The sequence below is a fragment of the Dromiciops gliroides genome, chromosome 4, assembly GCF_019393635.1.
Source record: "Dromiciops gliroides isolate mDroGli1 chromosome 4, mDroGli1.pri, whole genome shotgun sequence".
Taxonomy (NCBI): Eukaryota; Metazoa; Chordata; class Mammalia; order Microbiotheria; family Microbiotheriidae; genus Dromiciops; species Dromiciops gliroides.
This window is the reverse complement of record NC_057864.1, coordinates 8,926,694-8,948,897: the sequence shown is the minus strand read 5'-3', so window position 1 is coordinate 8,948,897 and position 22,204 is coordinate 8,926,694. Positions and strand designations below refer to the sequence as shown.

General features: G+C 38.4%; 1 protein-coding gene across 1 annotated transcript in view; it reads left to right on the top strand.

The window, feature by feature from the left end:
• Positions 1-22,204, top strand: part of LRRC7 (leucine rich repeat containing 7) — a 574,557-nt gene that overhangs the window by 295,327 nt on the left and 257,026 nt on the right. The window contains 2 exon segments of the mRNA XM_044002921.1: positions 9,592-9,681; positions 15,935-15,991. Coding sequence (XP_043858856.1) covers positions 9,592-9,681; positions 15,935-15,991 — 147 coding nt within the window.

The following is a 22,204-nucleotide window of genomic DNA, read 5'->3' as shown; positions in this document are numbered from 1 at the left end:
TTGTTACCTACATTCATAAGTAAATACTACATTTCGGTTAGACTTTAGTGAAATGAAATGTAATTTTTCCCCATCCAAGTTCATAGACCCCTCTGAAATCTTTCCACAGATACCCAATGGATCTGTCAACCCTAAGTTAAGAACCCCTGTTCTAATTCCTATAGTTACTTCAAAGCCCACCTTTAAATATATGTTTGATCTCTCCAAGTTGACAATATACACCTTAAGGTAGTGACCTTGTATTATGTCCCTTTATATTCCTAGTATTTAGTATACAAATAGAATAAAGTAGGTGTTAAATGAATACTTGTGATTATTTTTATTATTGCTAATAATATTTGTCAGTTATGATAAGTAATCATTTAATGAGCACTTTAGTTTATATAGGATTACAAAGTGCTATGAGGATTACTCATGGTGACTCAATAGGTATGGTGAATTTCAGCGTATCTTTAAAATTCTTCATTGAGAAAGATGAATCAGTCAACAAATAAACTTTTATTAAGAATCTATAATGTGCCCGGGCATTGTGCTAGGAATACACATAAAATTGTCTCTGTCTTCAAGGAAAATCCATTCATTTGGGGAAACCAATGTGTACAAATATGTGTGTAAGAAATATTAACAAAATAAATGCAAGACAATTCCCAAAGATAGGAGCTGATAGCTGATAAATCAGCAAAGGCTTCATGATGGATGACATAAACTTTGATCTGACCTTTGAAGAAAGCTTGTAACTCTAAAAGATGGAGGGAAGGTGAGAGAGCATTCCAGGTATGAGGGATAGCCAGTTCAAAGGCATAGAAAAAAAGAGGTCCATTCATGGGTGAAGTATGGCAAGAAAGCCCATTTGGCTAGGTTGCAGAATGCATTATGGGAGTAATAGATAATAAGCCTGGAAAAATCGGTTGGAGCCAGGTTGTGAATGGCTTTAAATGCCAGAGAGAGGGGTTTGACTTTCATGCCAGAGGTCGTAGTGAGTCGTCGGACTTTACTAAATGTGTGTAATGGGGAGGGTAAGATGGTCAGATGTGTACTTCAGAAAAATCATTTTGACAGCTCTGTAGCTATGTAGAAAATAGATTAAAGTATGGAGAGAGAATGCAGCTAGATCTTTTAGATGACTATTTGCAGTAGTCTGGGGGCAGAGATGATCACACCTAAAAAAGGGTGATAACTGTGTAACTGGAGAGAAGGTGGCATATATGAGATAAAGATAATATTTGGTAACTGAAGAGATAGGTGGAGTGAGTGACAGTAAGGAAAGCCTCTGTGTCTAAAGGTGCTTCAGCAGGAGAGCAACGCCCTAAAAGACTAAAGTGAAATGGACAGACTTCGAGAAATTGATTCAGGTTCCTCACTGCAAAGTCATGCACTGACGCAGAAGCTTCGATCCTTTGGCCACATAAGATGAAGTCAGGAATCATGGGAAAAGGCCCGGAGGTGGGGAAAGATTGAAGGCAAAGGGAAAATGGGACAGCAGAGGATAAGATGGCTAAGTAATATTAGGGAAACAGTGAACAGGAAATTGGACAGACTTTGAGAGATAGTGGAGGATGGAAAGTCCTGGAGTGCTGTGGTCCATGGGGTCACAAAGAGTCAGGTACGCCTGAACAACAACAAAGTGCTAAGCTTAAAAAAAAAACACCTACATTGTAAGGGGAAAAAAATCTCAGTGTGAAAAAGAAAAAGCTTCCACTCAGCCTGATAGCTTATTTAAAAAGAAATGTGAAAGAAAAAGGCTTGACCCTCTCTCCTTCTCTCAAAGAAAAAGCCTCAACTCAGTCTCTCCCCCAAGGCAAGGATATCATCAGATTTCACTGAATAATAGAGAAAAGGCTTCTCCTTCCTTTTCTCCTTATCCAAAGGAAAGGGCTTCAACTGAGGTTGGTTGGAGAAGAGGAGAACTTTGGTGTTACGGAAAGATCACTGGATTTAAAGGAAACTCTTCAACTTGATTTGATTCCCAGAATAGGACAGGCCTACATACAACTCAACTCCTGAGGCCTCAGCAACAACAAAAGAGGAATAAATTTTAAATAGAGATAGATAGACAGACAGATAGATGATAGGTGCATATTACAGAGAGAGAGAGAGAGAAAACTTTTATGATGCTAGGAATACCTAAGGCACCAACACAGAAGAGGAAAATAACTCAATAATATCTATATAATCAAAATCTTTAAAAGAAGATTGCTCTGAAAAACAATTATAATTTTTTTAAGAAATGATACAAGTTATAAAAGATATTGTAGAAAAAAATAAGAGCTATGGAAAAAATAACTGGAAAACTAATAATGGTTTAACAGAAGATGTTACCTTCCCCTGGCAGAAAAAAATCTCCAAAAATTAGAATGGACCAAATAGAATTTAATGATTCTAGAGGACAATAAGAATTCTTAAAATAAATTCAAAAGAATGAGAAAATATAAAAATGTATAAGAAATTGTATATCAAAAACAAAAGACCTGCAAAACAGATCAAGAAAAGATAACTTAATTCTAAGATTACCTGAAACCCATAATCAAAAAAATCTAGTTATATTTTTTCAAGAAGTAATTGAAGAAAATGCCCTAGCCATATTAGAATAAGAAGGAATATGAAAATAGAATCTACTATCACCTTCTGAAAGAAACCCCGAAATGAAAACTTGGAAGAATGTCAGTGCTGACATCTAGAGCTTCCATACAAGAGAAAAATACTACAAGAAACAAGAAAGAAATAACTCCAATATCCAAGCAGCACAATCAGGTCGCACAAGATTTAGTACTGATGACTTTAAACTAGCAGAGGACATGGAATGAGATATTCCAGAAGGCAAAAGACAAAGGTCAACAACCAGCGCTCTATCCACTGTACCACTGAGCTGCCCTCAAAACTGACTTATTTTAAAGAGAAAGAGGGAAACAAAATTTTTCTGGAAGGTAACACTATTTATTTCTATTCCTAACATATATCCACCCAATGTTGGCTTCTAACTAAACACTTATAAGAAAAGTTAAGCGAATTACCAGGAGAAATCAAATCATAGCATTTAAGGGCTAGTCAAAGCATGAGTTTATAAAGGATTATTATCATGAAGTTTGCTGTGGCTCTGTCCTAGTGGTTCTCAAAATGTGAATCACTGACCCTAAGTGTCCCTGATACCTTCTAATGAGGTCTGTGAGGTCAAAACAATTTTTACAATACTGCTAAAATATTATCTGCCCATGAAAGTAAAGCTTCTTTTTAGAACAAGGTGTCTGTCTGTGGGGGCAGCTAGGTGGCGCAATGGATAAAGCACCGGCCCTGGATTCAGGAGGACCTGAGTTCAAATCCGGCCCCAAACACTTGACACTTACTAGCTGTGTGACCCTGGGCAAGTCACTTAAGCCCCATTGCCCCACCAAAAAAAAAAAAAAAAAGACGTCTGTCTGTATGAGGGCAGATTTTTTTCAATTAAATCAACATAGCTCAACATATTAAAGGCAGAAGCAGATATTAGAATCCAACTGTTTTCTATTAAGCCAGACATAAAAGAGATTGGCAAAAATATGTGAAACAATGCCGCTCTTCTTGTTAATTTTTTGTTTTGGAAAAAAAGTTATTTTGAGGGACAGCTAGGTAGCGAAGTGGATAAAGCACTGGCCCTGAATTCAGGAAGACCTGAGTTCAAATGCGACCTCAGACACTTGACACTTACTAGCTGTGTGGCCCTGGGCAAGTCACTTAACCTTCATTGCCCCCTCCCCCCCCAAAAAGAAAAAAGTTATTTTGCATGAAAATTTGTTATTGCTATTAACTGTAGTGAACTTATTATTACTTAATTATTTGATAAATATTGTTAAAATTCATCATTTTTCATTTCTAATATGGTAAATAGCAATAGAAATACCCCACAAAGACAGAAAGTCTTTGGGATCCTTGACAACTTCTTAATAGTGCAAAGGAGTATAAAACCAAAAAGCTTAAGAAACTTTGCATTCTCCCCTTACTGGAACTCAAAATTTGCCTAAACATGTGCATTCAAATATAAAGGTATCTGTTTCAAATAGACACAATGTGGACTACTCCCATTACTCTAGAAATAATTAGCTTTCTCACTGACATTTCTTGGCAAATGAATTTATACCTCTGTGCTCCAGATTCGTCACCTACAAAACAAACACAATTTAGTCTGCCTCACATTTCTAAAGCAATGAACAAAAACCATTGTGTTGCATAAAGATACAAGTTATGTTGATTAATTTTATGAATTTGTTATTATTTTAACATCATGTACACAATAAATTGGCTTTAGGTATCCTTTATCTTTAGGGCAATATGCTGTTAGAATAATAGTAGAAGATGAAATTAGTAAACTTTGCAAATCCAATTGGCTTCTCAAAACAGCATAAAAGAAACAAAGCCATACACAGTAGACAAATTGAATTGCTACTCCATTCATTCTTGCTGACTTCCTGATTGACATTTCCTGCCTTAGTCGAATTTCTTTTGAATCAAAACTGCTAATGGATGCATCAGGATATGCCATAGACTAGTAGGAACTCATCTAGAAAGTCATCAATCTGTAGATGAAGTTAAAATATATTTCATTAGCAGTTGATCCCTGAAGTCACCATACTTTTGTGCATGGATTCAGAGTAAGAGTTGGTCCTAAAGAAGGAACTGCTTTCCTATGATTCAAAGAGAAATAGTTTTAAATTAAGTTTAAAAAGATATTGGCAGGACGATCACAATCATTTATTAAGAGAAAGCTCCAGGTGCATATTAGAGCAAAAGAGGGCAGGTTCCAACTCTCTGAACGAAGCATTAAAAAACAAAGAGTGTTGTGATATTGTCTGCCCCGGCTGTTAAAGAAAAACAGTGAAGAGTTTATAATTGTTCCCCAATATTAATGTTCAGTTTTTTGTTATAGAGCCACTATAGACTTAATTATAATAATCTATTATAAGTTAATAGTGTGACTAAAAGTATATATGTGTGTGTGTGTGTGTGTGTGTGTGTGTGTGTACATATATGTGGGCATTAACGGGGCATTTCAAAAGTCTTAGTGAAATTTTAAGCTATTTAGATTAAACTTGCTCAAAGATTCTTAGGACAAAATCGATAATACTTCAGATGAAGGGGAGAAGTAGGGCACCAATCGTGATCTCAAATAAAGCAAAAATAAAAATAGTTTGTTAAAATAGTGAAACAAGGAAACTACATTTTGCTGAAAGGTACCATAGAAAATAAATTAATATAAATACTAAACATATATTCACCAATTTAACAGCATCTAAACACCTGTAAGAAAAATGAATTGGGGGAAAATGTACAATAAAACCAAAATGGGAAACCTCAATTTGTCCTTCTCAGATCTAGGATCTAGATAAATCTAACTTCAACAAAAATAAGCCCCCAAAATTAAGAAACTTAATTTTATGAAAATTTGGTATGATAGTCTTCTAGGGATTATTAAATGGGAAAAATAAGTGGGAAAAAAAGGAATTTAAATGTATCTCTGCTGTTAATGTTACCTTCACATAAATTGACAAGGTATTGGGACATAAAAACCTCACAAACAAATGCAAAAAAAGCAAAAATTAAAATATATCTTTTATAGGCCACAGGGCAATAAAAATTGTATTTTTAAAAGGCCCCTGAAGAAATTAATTAAAATTTGTTCTAGGGGCAGCTAGGTGATGCAGTAGATAAAGCACCAGCCCTGGAGTTAGGAGGACCTGATTTCAAATCCAGCATCAGACACTTGACACTTGCTAGCTATGTGACCCTAGGCAAATCATTTAACCCCAACTGCCTCACCCCCCCCAAAAAATTAAAAATTAAAATTTATTGAAAACTAAATAACTTAATCCTAAAGAATTGGTGAGTCAAAGAACAAATAATAAAAATAATCATTTCATTAAATATAGTGAGAAATAAACAATGTAAAAAATTGAGGGTTGCAGCTAAAGCATTACCTAGAAAAAAAATATATGTCTCTAAACACTTTGATTAATAAAAGAGTGAAAGTGAAGAACAAATTAAATATAATTAAATTAAAGATTTAAAAATCAAAAACCATCAATTAAATATCAAAATAGAAATACTGACAATCTGCCTGAAAAAATAATTAAAAATAAAATTAGAAGCTGCTTTTTGAAAAAAAAAATAAAATATGTGAACCAATAACTTGATTTTTACAAAAGAAAGAAAACCAAATTACCAGTATCAAAAATAAAAAGATGAATTTAAAATCAACAAAGCAGAAATAGAATAAAGATTAGCAACTATTTTATTCAATGTTATGCCAATAAAACTGACAGTCTAAGTGAAATGGATGAATATTTATAAAAAAACAAAATGCCAAGGATAACAGAACTAAAAAAGAATAAATAATGCATTTTTTAAAAAAGAATTTGAGCAAGTCATAAATGAACTACAAAAGGAGGGGAAAAAACCTCAGGATCAGATAGATTTACTAGTTACTATCTATCACATGTTTAAAAAAACAATTAATTCCATTATTATATAAACTAATGGGGAGAAGGGAAAATGTATCTCAACAAATTCCTTCTATGATAACATCATAGTCTTGATGCATAAGCCAGGGAAAACCAATAGAGAAAGAAAACTATAGTCCCTTAGACCTAATGAATATTGATGTAGAAATCTTTTTTTTTTTTTCTGCAGGGCAATGAGGGTTTAAGTGACTTGCCCAGGGTCACACAGCTAGTAAGTGTCATGTGTCTGAGGCCGCATTTGAACTCAGGTCCTCCTGAATCCAGGGCCGGTGCTCTATCCACTGCGCCACCTAGCTGCCCTTGATGTAGAAATCTTAAACAAGATATTAGCAAGCAAACTATAGCAACATTTCAGAAAGTTTGTATACTATAAGTTTTATTTATGCCAGTAAAACAGGACTGGTTCAATAACAGGAAAAATTTTAAATATCAATATAATTAACCATACTAGTAACAAGAACAACAAAAGTCATAGGATTTTATCAATATATGAAAAAAAGTCTTTTGAAAAGATACAGTACCAATTCCTGTTAGTAAAAATGCTAAAAGACATAAATGAGTATCTTTCCTTTATATAAGTAATATCTATCAAGAGCCAGCATTATCCCTAATGGAGATAAGCTAGACGCCTTGTCAATAAGATCAGAAGTAAAGCAAGGTTGTCCATTATCACCATTATTGGTCAATATAGTTCTCAAAAAAGCTAGCTATAGAAATATAACTATAAAACAAGAAAAAGACATTAAGAGAACAAACCTAGTAATGAAAAAATATCACTTTTTGCAGAAAGTATTATGGTTTACTTAGAGAATCCTACAGTCAACAAAACCCCTACATGAAATAATTAAAAACATTAGGAAAGATGTACAGTATGAAATAAACTTACACAAATTATCAGCATATCTGTATATTACTAACATTTATTAAGAAGAGATAGAGGGGCAGCTAGGTGGCAGAGTGGATAGAGCACTGGCCCTGGAGTCAGGAGTACCTGAGTTCAAATCCGACCTCAGACACTTAACACTTACTAGCTGTGTGACCCTGGGCAAGCCACTTAACCCCAATTGCCTCACTTAAGAAGAAAAAAAAGAAGAGATAGAAAGAGAAATTGCATTTAAAATGAATGAATAAAATATAAAGTGCTTGGTAATCTACCTTCCAAGACACACACAGAACCTAAATACAACTACAGAATACAAATAAAAGCACATCTAAACAATTAGAAAAATGTGCATACATCTTGGGTAAGCAAAATCAATATAACAAAAATGATACCACTATATTAATTTATTTTTCATTCCCATGCCAATCAAATCCAAAGTATTACATTATGTAGAGATAGAAAAATAATTTTTAAAATTCATCTGCAGGAACAAAAGGTCAAGAATTCAAAGGAGTTTTTAAAAAATAAATGGGAAGATGGCCTAGTACTACCAGATGTCAGATTTTACTGCAAGGCAACAGTCATCCAAACAATATGGTAGTAGTTAAGAGAGAGGTTGGTAAATGGATTGGAGATGCGGTAGATAAAAACAAATGATAGTAATAGTGCAGTTTGATAAACTCAAAGATTCCAGGTATTGGAACAAAGATGTGATTCAACAAAAAACTATTGAAAAAAATGGGGACGGGAGAGAGTCTGTCAGAAGCTAATTTAGAGACCAATATCCGCTTCTCAATGTTATATATGAGTGTTTAGTTAATAACCTCTCCAAAAAATAAATGCAATGACCAAACCTTTAACTTCTTTGTAGGCTCCCTACTGGCAAAAAAAAACCCAATAAAATAAAATAAACCTAATTTTTTATTGGCAAAGACAAAATCTCAAATTTAGAGTCCTGTAAACATACTATTTTCAACCTTTTCACCTCATTACATGCAGTATCATGTAATCTTCACAAAAACTCTACTCAGTCAACATTGCCCCCATTTTTTATCAATAAGGAAACTGAACTTCATAGAAGAGGTGACATAAATGACTAAGCTGGCAAGTGACAGTGGCAGCAATTGGAAATCCGATTTCCCTGACTCCAGTTCTTTTGAACATCTTCCATTAATCTCCCCCAAGTGACTAAGACCTACTCAACAGCACTTGGACAGACCATTTAACATTTCTGATTTCCCATCTTAATTTTTTTTTTGCCTTACAAATTGGGCAACATTAACTCAAAGAAGTGAGTAGGATCTGTGGAAATTTAATGTATAGGGTTACTTTAGCCTAAATAATAATTATTCTTTAAAAAAAGAGAAAGGGCCTCTAGCCATCCATATTCTGTAATTTATTGGTTTCTCCAGAGCGTTTTTCTCCTCTCCTTTTTTGTTAAAGAAAGATATATCTGTTGGAGTCTTAATGCTGCATATTCAATAGGACATTAACCATTCTTGCCTATTTTTCAAAATTTGACCAAAGGCTATTCTCATCCTACCTGTTAAATAAAAAGATCCTTTTAAATATAAAAAACTTGGAAAGAATAGAGGATTCATTTCATTTTATTTATTTCACTTTCAGAATTTGCAACTTTAGTGATGATTTTAGGTGTTGTTATGAGAAGTGTTCTATCAGCTTTCCAGCAAATACATCTATTCTCTCCCTCCCCCTTCTCCCAGTAGAATGTAAACAAGTGGAACTTCATTTTTGTCTCAGCACCTAGCACAATGCCCACCATGTTAGAAATGTTTTAAATGTGAATTGGATTGAATTCAACTGAAATTGAGTGAATTGAATTGGATTGAACTGAACTGAATTGGAAATAGCACTTTCAAAGTCACGGGAAGTGGCACAGACTCATCACTTTCATGAATAGTCTGTCAGCCAAGGTTCTCAAAGTAGGACACAAGAAAGGGATGATGCACCCTTCATTTGGCAGGTATATAAATCTCACCCTGTGGTAGCAGTATGGACAGGATGCTTGTCATTTGTTTTAATAACAGACAAAAATTGTAGGCTATAACAAGATGCTCAATAAATTCTACTGTCTCAGTGTGACCAAAGGAGAGTTGGGAAATTTATCACATTTCTTCTTGTTCTCCTTAGAGATATACATATCAGTCCTGTTTCTATGGCGATGTTGATGCAATGACCAAACCTTTAACTTCTTTGTAGGCTCCCTGATGGCTTCACACAGCTCATCAACCTGACCCAGCTGTACCTGAATGATGCCTTTCTGGAGTTTCTTCCAGCCAACTTTGGAAGGTAAGAACACATGACTTGAACATATTTAATTGTATTTCACCTTGGGCAAATACTTCTCCGGGAGGAGCCGGTCCCTCTTGAAAGGTGTGAGTCAGGATAAACCATGAAAAAGCTCATTCCAATAGAGGGAGAATTGCTAACCCATCTTCCCAAGGCAGGAGTTTGGGACAGTGTCACCTTAATTTTCCCAAGTGACTCCTTCCTTCATCAGGACTCAGCTCAAATGCCACCTTCCACATGAAACCTCTCCTGGTCCCCACAGTTTTTACTGTATCTGCACCACATTTACTTGTATTTATACTGTGTATTCCATCATATGATAATAATAGCTAGTATTTATGTCATACTTTAAGGTTGCAAAGTGCTTTACAAATATCCCATTTGATCCTCATAACAACCCTGTAGGTAGATGCTATTATAAATTAGGAAACTGAGGACATTCAAAGGTTAGGTGATTTGTCCAAGATCACAAAACTAGCCAGTACCTGAGGCTGGATTTGAACTCAGGTCTTCCTGACTTCATTCCAGTGCTCTGCCTACTACAATACCAAGGTGATTTTAAGATCCTTGAGGGCAGGGACTTTTCCACTATCCAGCCTTTCTAGAGCTATATGGAGTCTGACATACCACCCAACTACTGAGTCAACCTTGGTGGCTCCCAATTACCTCTAGGATCAAATAGAAAATACTCTGTTTGCTATATACATCACACCAAACCCTGGACCCCACCCCACACACACACACCTGTCCAGTCTTCTTACATTTTACTCCTGTGCACGTTCTCTAAGATCCAGACCTGTCAGACCTGGAATGCCGTGTCCTCTTACCCCCTTGCCTGTGTGTCCTGGATTCCTGGACTTCCTTTAATACTCAATCAAATCCCATCTTCTAAAGGAGTCCTCTCCCCACCCTTTCTCCACATAGCTAGTGTCTTCACTCCAGGCTTGCCTTCCATTTGCACTGAATAGATCTTGTACATATGTCACAAGGGTGTTATGAGGATCAAAGAGATGATATTTGTAAAGCACTTGAGTGGGAGAGCGCCCGGCAGACAATAGGGAGGCAACAAGTCCTCATTCCCCTCCCCTTCTCTCATAGGTACACAGTTAATCTATTGCTGCACTCCCATTAGAGGGTGAGCGCCTTGAGGAAAGGATCCATTTATTTGTACCCACAGGACCTAGCATCGTGCCCAGCACATAGTAGGAATTTCATAAGGACTTGCTGGTTGATTGGATGAAATAACAAAACTGTAGTACCCTGATGCCCATGGCCAGAGAGGAAAGCAAATCATACTGGAAAGAATTTTACAGGAAAATTAGCTAATTTGATGAGTAACTTAGCCTTCGGGCATGTTCTCAGTGTCGGTAAACAAAGTGAACAATTGGCAAAAGCCTAGATTTGGTGTCGCAAGGGCCCTGGCCTAGAATCTTGCCTCTGATGCTCGATGTATGACCCTACCCAAGTCACTTCAAGTCACTGAGCCTCAGTTTCCTCATTTGTGACCCAAGGATGAAACCTCTGCTCTGCGGATTGTGCAGAATGAGGCAAGGGGGCAAAGAGAAGGGGATGAGCATAGATTTGGTACCTGATATGTATCAGGCTAAGTCAGTTACAAAAAATTATCTCATTTGGTCTATACAAACATCCTGAGAGGTGGCTTCTAGAATTATCCCCATTTAATAGCTGAGGAAACTGAGGCAGAAAGAGGTTGGATGACTTGCCCAAAGTCACACGGCTAGTAAATGTTGGTGTTCTGATTTGAACTAAAGTCTTTCTGAATCCAGTCCCACCAAGCCTGCTGCTTAGCAGTGACTAACAAGTGAGAACTCTCTGCCCTCTAATGTTTTTCAAACCAAAAGGTGCTACATAAATGTCAGCTATTTTTATCGCTCTCCTTTTCTCTAATATCCTGAGTTTATAAAATGATATTGAGTAACCTGTCAACAAAGGATAATGTGTGGCTTTTTACTCCCAAATACCACCTGTCTTATAAGTGGATGGGCACTGCAACATTAAGTAACAGCCTAAGGTCTGCACCCGTGATTTCACTGGCCAGGGGAAGTCCTGAGTGAGGAAGCTCCCTCTGCCAATGGAGACTAACACCTTCCCTGCAATGTCTTCTCTTAGGGATTGTCTACAGCAAAAGGGTGTCAGACTCAAATAGCCACCAAATCATACAAAAGGCTCCCTGGGAGGTTGCATGCTCACTTAGAAAATGCTAGATAGGTAGATAGAAAGAAGGAGAGAAGGGAGGGAAGGGAGGAAGGGACAGGGGAAGGCAGGAAGGGAGGAAGGAAGGAAGGATGGAAGGAAGGAAGGAAGGAAAGGAGAGAGGGAGGAAGGGAGGGAGGAAGGAAGGAAGGAGACACTCAAATAGATGATAGACAATGATAGATATGATATATAGATAGATGGATGGGTGGGTGGATAGATGGAGGGAGGGATACAAATAGATGATAGATAGACATTAGATAAACAGAGAGAGACAGACAGATGGACAGACACAAATATATAGATGATAGATAAAGGTAGATATTTGTTTCAAAAATAAAAAAGATCACAGAACTTTACATTCAAATCAGGAAAAATTAATTAAGCACCAATGTGTCAGACTGTGTTGGACACTTGGAAAAAAGAGGCAAGGATAAAGGAGTCCCTGAACGCAGGAGGCTTTTATTCCACAGGGGGATGTAGAATTTACAAACACTCCTCAATCCCAAATATCTGCAGAGTCAATTGAAAGTCATTTAGCAGAGTCTGACAGTGAGATAGGCCCCCCATAGGAAGAAGTGCTTGGGCCTCTGGGTGAGTGGCTCTAAAGGGAGGCAGAGAGCAGGGGGTTATATCATGAGCACAAGACAGTTGGTACAAGGAGCAGGCAGGGGGAACCGCAGGTGCAAGCCTGGATGGAATCCTGGAGAAGGTGGCACCTGAGATAAACCTTGAGGGAAGATTCAAAGGCAAAAAGGGAAAGGCCCAAGGAGCTCCTGGACAAAGGCACAGGAACGGAACCCTGAGTGCCATCCCTAAGATAGAATAGGCTTTACTGGGGGTTTGGTTTTCTTTTCTCAACGATCGGCCAGGCCAGGAACAGGGAACTTGGGTGAAAGAAGTAAAATGGTGTCAGTAGGAAAATGTTGAGTGCCCACACCCTGAATAATTAGAAATAGCTAATCTTTCACACATGTAGACATCAAAAAACATGTGTGTGTGTGCATGTGTAGGAATAGAAATGATAATACTACTTCCACCCCCCAATCTATACACACATGGAAATAGGCATGCGTGGTATATAAACACTGAATCTATTACTTCACTCTTCCAAATCCCTTTCACACACATTGCTTCCTTTGAATTCATTTGAGGAGCATAATAACAATTATCTTTGCTGGAGAACGTGCATGTTCTCTCAGGACATGAGCAGGTGGGCAGCACCCATAGGATCTTTATCTTAATATAGGGAGACCATTGCCCAGAGCTCATTGATGAAGGACCAGGGGAGCCTAGAGCGAGGGTCTGAGGCTAGTTTCCACCCAATCAAACTCAGCTCCCTTGTTTCACAGACTAGGAAACTAGGACCCAGAAAGGTAAAGTGATTTACCCATGGCAGGAGCTGAGGCAGGATTTAAACCTACACCTTCTGGTTCCCAATCTAGTAACCTCTCCACTGTTCCAAGCAGCAGACCTTGTTCTAAAATCTAGGCTTTCCGGCCCCAATTGTAGCATGATATCTACTCATCGCAGGTCTGGGAGGTGTCTCCTCACCTGTCACAGCAGACCAAACATCCTCCTTTTTATTACGAACTGGGTACATGAGCTAAACATTTAGAGACAAAACCTTTCTCTCAAAGGAGTTTTTCCATTAAACTCAAAGTATTTCTGAAATACCGTCACACTTCTCCAGTGAAGTTCAGACAGACCTCTCGGTCCTCGACAACTCTGCTGGAAGGTTACAGACCCTACCAAAAGGGAAAGGCTTTGGGCACTGGCCTTTGGGCCTTTTGCCCAAATTCAGAGCGTCTGTCCCCAGGTGAGCTACTTACAGTGAATGTTCCAACCCTAGCAAATATCAAATCCCATCGGCTAAATCAGAAGAGCTGCAATCTGAGTTGGTGCAGAGCGAGTCCCAGCACCGACCGAAATAACAGGTCCTCAAAGTCACACAGATCCACTTTTCTATTAAATATTCTCAAAATGTGGAAAGTATATGAGGCTTATAAATGCTTAGAGAATGTCTTTTCCTAGTAGGGTGTCTAGTCCACGAGGTATGAAAAGATTTTACCGAATATAGGATTCAAAAATGATTGTATAAAAAATGGAAGGGGATGCTAGGAAGAAAGGGGTCCAGAAAGAAAAGGAACTGGGACAGACAGGTTGATCGTAATAGAAATAAATGCAGGGGAAACAGATGAAAGTGGCCAAAGACAAAAAAGAGGCCAAAGGAAGAAGAGTTTGGAGAGTGGGGTCAGCCACTGTGCCAAGCAGATGGCCGGCTGGCCCTGACTGTGAAGTGGTTAATAGAGAGATTTGTCAGGCCTGGACAACCCAGGTGAACCCCCACATGTAATCTGAACAAAGAGGCTGAAAGCCTCTTTAACCCTAAACACAAGTCGCAGAATGAATTCTTCATCAGAGCTGTCGCAGAAGAAACAGTGGTTATCCATTCTTCCCCACCCCAGTCCAGCCTCTAATTATTTAAAATGGACAAAGGGGAAATCAGTTCTGCCTACCCAGGTCAGCTGAATTCAGTTACTTGGTGCTGTGTAGACACTTTTTTAATTTTTTCACATTCTAATAATTATCCATCAACAGGCACTTATTAAGTACCCGCTAGGTACCAGGCTTCGTGCTTAGTCCAGGCTGATAAAAATCAAAAGAATGAAACAATACCAACTCTATACCTGGCTCAGTGTATAGAGTGCTAGGCCTGGAATAAGGAAGATCTGAGTTCAAATCCAGCCTCAGACCTTACTAGCTGTGTGACTCTAGCCAAGTCACTTAACCTCTGTCTGCCTCAGTTTCCTCATCTGTAAAATGGAAATAACAACCCCTGCCTCCCCGGGGTTGCGGTGAGGATCAAAGAATATAATACTTGTAAAGTGCTTAGCACAGTGACTGGCACATAGTAGGTCCCCTATAAATGCTACTATCATTATGACCTCTTTATGTCACCTTTACTGAGATCTCAAATCTGTTTTACAATCATCTGTCTAAATCTTTCTTTTCCTCCTAGATGGTAAGCTACCAAAGGGCACCTGCTATCTTATTTTTCATTACCTCCCTATAGCACCTAGTCCAGAGATGCTTAAGTCATTAAATAAATGAATAGAATTCTCATCCGGAGCACAGAAATCATGGACTGTGCTTTCTAATACTTTGTGGGGAGGGAGAGGACAGACCTGTGACTTCATTAGCCTAAGGAACTCCCAGTGAGGAAGCTCCCTGCGCCAAGCTGCCTAGAGCACTGTGAGATAGAAGTGACTTACCCAGCAGCAGTATTACACAGCCAGTATATAAAGGGGTGAGGCTTGAACCCATATACTCTTGAATCTGAAATCAGCTCTCTATTCCTTGGGCCACTTATCTCATAATATATCTGATATCCAAGTCCATTTAATAAAAATTTAATAAAAGTTTCATTTGGCCATTCTAAATAAAATTTAGCCATTCTAAATTAACTTAGGAGTTCGACTCTGACAAAGCAGTATGTATTTGTAGACATGAAAGTGTGTGTGTGTGTGTGTGTGTGGCGGGGGGGAATATGGCTCATAAAATGTGTGAAATTTCAAAGGTTCATAGATTAAGAGGTTTGGGGTACCTTAGAGGTGCTTAGTTCAACCCATTCATGTTATGGTTGAAGAAACTGAGGCTGAGAGCACTGACCTGAGGCACAGTGTCAGAGTGGGATCTAGACCTGGGTCCTCTGGCTCCGAACCCAGATGAGCATAAAAATAAGCCAGATTTGGAATCTGAGCTCTGGGTTTGGATTCCCTGCCCTGCGATTTGCTGCTTATGTGTCTTGGACTAGTCGGTCAAACCCTGGGGGCCTCAGTTGCCTTTCCAAAGGAAGTTAATATTATTCTAGGCCCTACTATGTCAATGAGCCTCGTTGATGAGCCGTGATAAACAGTACCTTTCCATGCCCTATGTCAACCTGGAACCACTTTTCTTGGACATTTCTTTCATTCCAGGCAATAACCGCTTTGTCCTATGATTATGTTAAGAAACAACTTTGATTCTCTTTCTGTAGACTTGTCAAATTGCGGATCTTGGAATTAAGAGAAAATCACTTGAAAACTCTACCAAAGTAAGTGAGCCCCTATTTATGTTAAAATCTGACCTGCAATTTTCAAATTTTTGTTTTCAGCTGATGAAAGAAAAGGCAATCTCTATATCTTGAGATTGTGGGATTCATTTTCTCTGTGTCTTTTTATTTGGGGCATATGTGCTTCTGAAGAGAGGACTGGACTAGTATTCCTAAAAGTTGTCTACCTAGTCACTCATGAAATTCAGTAGAATGAATAGATGAAAAATAAGAATTTGCTTCACCTTTCCAGCCAGAAGAAAGGAAAAGTACAGGGGTCAATTTTAGCAGCAGGCTACTATAAATATTTCAGTCCCAATGCCTTATGTCATCCTTGGATTATAAAATGTCTGAATTTTTTAAAGTAATAATAAAAATTAAAATTATAAGTTTTTCATAAAATGCATCCAAATCCATTGCTATTTAAGCCCATATTGAAATGGGATCCCAAGGACATTTAGCATAAGCTCTGTATTTGCAAATATTTTCAAAATGTCCTGTTACATTATTTGTTGAATGGAACCAAAACAGTGTTTTGTTTTTTAAGAAATAGATACGTTGGGATCCTAGGTGATCTATCTTTTATTAAAAGCTGAAATTTGCCCTAAAACTTACCTTCCACATATGTAAAAGTAGAATCTTCTGCAATGGTCTGTAATGCATAAGTGAAAAACATGCATTAATTCCCTACTATGGTCAAAGCACCAGATACAAATAGAAAAATAGGACAATCTCTGCTCTCGAGGTGCTTCCATTTTAATACAGGAGACAAGACATACAGAAGGTTTCAGGTGCAAGTCAGACTGAAAAGGTTCCATGATCCTTAGGATACAAAAGCAAAGCAGATGGTAATATCTTTTCTTAAAGATCATTCCCGCTTATAAGATCATATCGGCTTTTGATGTGGAACCATTGGATTGGACCAAAGACTTTGGTAGCAAGAACTTTTCTCTCTGGATCACCTGCAGGAGAAGTTACCAGCTCCACAGTGTCTGCTTCCTAAGGTGATGGATGTAAGCACTAGGCTGCAAGCATTGCTATTTCCAAGGTTTTGTGAGTCCGAATCCTGGGCTGTCTCCACTGGAGTCTGAGGGGAAATAGTGATATAGATGGTGGTAATGGTATGGACCACGATGCTTTCTATGTCTCCTCAGGACAGCTAGGCTGACTTGTCTGCTACGGGTGGCATTTGGTTACCAGTTGCTGGAAATGGTTGGCCCCTTATGAACAGGGGCTGCACCCCCAGATGCAGGCTGTGAAGGCTAGGCTGGAAGAAATTCCAGTTATCTAGGGCACACTGCCACTCCTTGGCCTATCTAGCTGTTGGTGTCATTTGGGCAGAAGTGGTCATCAGTGGGGATGAGGAAGATGTCCCCATTTTCCACAATTATAAGAAGGGAGAACAATCCAGTCAAAAAGAGCAAAAATAAGTCACTAATTTCTGAAATTTGAAAATAATTTGTTATGGAGAAGTGCTCATTGGGGGGGGGATGAGATGAAAATCCATGCATTTCATCAAGTTAATTACTTACTTGTGATTCAAAATGTTTGTTAGATACCATAAGGTAGCACAGTGAGGGACAAGTGCTTGAAGTCTTTCCTCTTACCTCACCTGGGCAGTCATTTTACTTTTGTTTTCTTCTTTAAACAAAATAGCTCCAAAATTATTATTTTCTCGCCCATGTGACAATAAAATATTTTGAGATATGTTTAGTGTGTGATTTTCTGTCAATACTTATATCTGAAAATATAAAACCAATGGTCTTATACAGCAGTTGGGGGAAAGACAGAAGTAGATACTGGTCACACTCAAGTACCGACCTCCTATGAAGGTAGTTACTGCCAGTGTTTCCATCTCATACTCTTTTCTGTGCATCTTTCAAATAAGAAAAAATGCCAGAGAAATAATGCTAACAATGGGAGAAATAATGCTGGCAGTGGTAAAACACATCTCTCCTTAACCTAATCAGGAAATTGAGGATATGAAGAAAATAAAGTGGTAAAGAGCCCCCTCTCTGCCATTTTCCATTAATGTATACTCTAGCGCAGAGGATAAAATGGAGCATGAGTATATTGGAAATCTTGGCTAGTCTTACTCTGCTTAGACACCTTGTGTTTAGTGCATGATTGACACAACACCATTCCTAAGCTATATTATATTTTCTGAAGAATGTGAACAGGGTTCCATAATGAATTGAACTTTGGTAAATACTGTGGGTAAAGCTCTGTCTGGATTTAGAATTTTGTAACAATATTACTAAAGGAAGTTGTCTACTTCTGAACACACTTGTAGAAAATTAACCGGGTATCTACCTTCCTCGAGTTATTTTCTATTTTTAAGGCATGTTTTCAGAGTAAACATGTTTTGTGTTGCTGGTGTTATATAAGTTAGGGTTAAAAAAAACTGGAGATAAGAGGGAAGTTAAATATCAAAAGTAATACACTTAGTTTTGGTGCCTGTAGAATGAGAACCATCAAAAAGGACTTGGTTTTTGAATGACTCGGGAGGATGTTTTCAGAGCTCTTTTCATTACATAGAGTTACTTCAGGTCCCATTCCTAGAACAGTATTTTTACATAACAGGTACTTAATAAATGCTTGTTGGATTAATCCCCACTTAAAGTGTCATTGGCTTAGCTGCATTTTCTAGCAATTTTCTTTCCTCTTTTATATTCTATGGTTTTCAAGGAAAATCACAGGAGAAATATAGTTTGGGAAAAGCATGATTTGTGCATAATGATGGTGTTAGAGATGAGCAACATGGGCTAGTGAATGGAGAGCCAGTCTTCAAACAGGAAGAGCTAGATTTGAGTCCTGCCTCAGACACACCCTGACCATAACCCTAACTCTGACCATAACCCTGGGCACATCACAACCACTTTCAGGTATTTCTCTAAGAGTTGTCTGTCTCCTCTATTGGGTGAAAAAACTTCCATGCTAGAAATTCCATACACTAATAACAGTGCAGGTCCAGACCAATAAAACCGCAAACCTACTATTCTATTCAACAGTTCAAAAAGAAATTATTAATAGACCCTATATGCAGTGAATGGTGCCAAGCACCACTCTTTACTTTTAGCAAATAGGACCTCCATTGCAAGTGTAAAATTATGGTGACCCTTTAAGGCCCTTTTCCTCTGGAGTTTAGAAATGAAAGGGAGGGCAGCGAGGTTGCACAGTGGATAAAGCACTGGCCCCAGATTCAGGAGGACCTGAGTTCAAATGCAGTCTCAGACACTTGACACTAGCTGTGTGACCCTGGGCAAGTCACTTAACTCTCATTGCCCTGCAAAAAAAAGGAAAGAAAAAGAAGGGGGAAAAAAGAAATGAAAGGGGCATGAAAGTTATTTTTGTGTAAATAAAAAGATTCACATTAACTGTCAATGAAGATAAGATACTGCCATTGTTATCAATTAACATTTAAATACCAAAAGGGAGTAAGAAAGCAACGTCACTGTCAGGAGGCTCTCATTTAAACCAGTCAGTTAGGCAGAAAGCTAAGGAAAAGATGCTAAAAAGATGCTCTGCTGGAACTGTGGCAGATAGGATTTGCACTAATTGATTCCTGATTGGTGGAACAGAGAAATGACTTCATTGATCAAGAGGGACAGATGTTGCCCCTCAGCACCACCTTGAGCTGGAGAGAGGTGAAACCTCTCACAAGGACCTGTTGCTCTCTGCTGCCTCCTCTGGCAAAATATGGAAAAGCAGAAAGGGCTTTGTGGGTGCTTTGGTATCCAGGTGATTTGACTTAAGGTCAACCTTAGTTGTGCCATGAGTTCCATTCTGATTAGACAATGAAGTTTCCAGGTGAGTGAATAACCTGCTTGTCTGATAGATATAGCCCAGACATAATCAGTTTGATGAATTTTGTAGCTCTCAGTCTTAAAATAACAGAGCTAATTAGAAAATGAAAAACAGTTTCTGAATGCTATGTTCCGATTAGAGGAGAAAAGAGAATTTCCCAAATTGAAGAGTAGTGAGAATAAATAGTCAAGTGGTAAGCAAAGACTCAGTTTCCTGCAATGTATGTATTCCCTAGTGGACCAATATTATCAAAGCCTGAAGTCCAGATTTGGTAATGTTTTAACTAATTTCCCATGTATAACCTATATCTGATTGCATACTGCCTCAGGGAGAGGGGAGGGAAGAAGGGATGGAATTTGTAACTCAAAACTGTCAATAAAAATGTTTATTATTATGAAAAAAACTAAATTGCAGAGCAATTGCTGATCTGCTTTAGAAGAGATAAGTCCTCTATCTCAATGATATGACAGGATTGTGGGTTTTTTGTTTGTTTGTTTTTCTGATGCAGTGGCATCTGCATGGCAGAAGGGTTAGAGCTAGTCCTGGATTTGCCTTGGACACTAGCTGTGATCCTAGGCAAGTCACCCACACATTTCTGCACCTCAAGCCTTTCCCACAAGTTCCCACAAGTTGCCTCCTAAATCATGCCCCATCTTCACTGACAGAGGGGTCCCACACCAGGAATTCTCCATTTTGACAAAACTATAGCTCCTTTCCATTGTCATATATTGTAGATATATTAATGTGTGTAGGCTTGTTTGAATTAAAGTTATTGAAATTATTAACTTGTGATGAGTCATCCTAAGGACTTTCCCAACCCAAATTAATGTAATCATAGAAGCTCTAAACAAATATTTTCAATCAATTCAATCAAAATATAAATTAGGGTGTGAACAATGCCTTATTCAAATTGTGAATAATAAAGTACTTTGATCTTTAGATAAAGTCAGATGAGGCCAGATAGGAACTGTAATGGACTGGCTGAAAGAATCAGATGCATATCTGTGCCCATGTATATTACAGCCAAACAGTTCAAAAAACTGGACATTTCTGGCAAAAAGATTCTGGCAATGAGATGATCCAGGGATGGTGGTTAAGGAAATTGCCTTGGGAATGCTGGGGTTGGGGGACCAATTGAGTTCTCTCTCTAGCCCCACAATTGGCAACAGGATAGGGAGTTGTGAACTTTGAAAGAGCAAGAATATTTAGACTTCCTATTGAGATCAGTAGCAGTGTCTCAGGAGCAGCAGTATCCCATAGCAGGGTCTGCCAGGGTGGGGTGAGAGACACAGGGCTCATGAGCAAACAGTACAAGAAATCCCCAAAGCCTCAAGGTTACTGCTAGTACCCTGAGGAGAAATGTCATCAGCAGCCCTCTGGAAACCCAACCTGACAATGTGAGTGGGAGTTGGGGAGAGTGAGCCCAGAAGCGGTGCTACATAACGAATCATTTCAAATGGTGGGTCAGCAAAAAAGCACATCTCCCATATTGAAATCCAGCCTTCGGCTGCTCATTCTTAGTAATGTATTACTTCTCTGAATGTGAAATAGAGATCACATACACCTATCCTGCCTCACCTGATGACCAGAAATGAGGGGTGGCAGGGGAGGAGGCTGCTCAAATGATGTTCTTGCTGGATGGGAAGTCAGCAAAGAATTTTACTTAATGTAGGAGATGCTTTATACCCAGATAATTAAGGACTTATAAGTAGATATTGAAGATGTAGAAATCATAGGGCTTGTGGGATAGGCTTCTGGACTTAGTGCTTGTCAAAGCCTAGACTGGAGTCAGGAAGACCTAGGCTGAAGACCCCTTTCCCCCTTATAGTTATTGGCTGTGCAATCTTAGGCACTGTCATTTGACCTTGATGTACCTGAAGCAAGTGCCTAGAATTTTCACACAGTCACAGAACCATTGAAATCTGGGATCTATGGAGGGGCTTCTCCACTACAGTGAAATCCCAGCTCTTTAACATAGTGTACAAAAATCAAGACAAGACAAGGGAGGAGGATATGAATTTTTTAAATGGACATTTAAAAGTTATCTCTTCCCAAAAAGCCAAAGCAGATGACAGTTCATTGCTTTAGTGTTTATATAATAGGAAAAATTTTATCTGGAGCCAGAAATCAACATTCAGTTACTCCTGTGTATCTGGAACTGTGCTAAGCACTGAGGAAAACAAACAAACCAGCAAGGCAAGGAACAGTTCCTTCCTCCTTTTACCTCTAAATCCTTATGCCAAGGCAGAAATGGGAAAGGGGCAGTGTGATCATTACTTTGTCCAGTTTTCTACAAAAGCCCTTGGTAGTGGATAGCTATGACAGGGATCACAATTCAGAGCCCCCCCAACCCCACCCCAGGCAATCATTTCACTGGATTCCCATGTTTGCAGTGAAAGAACAAGGCTG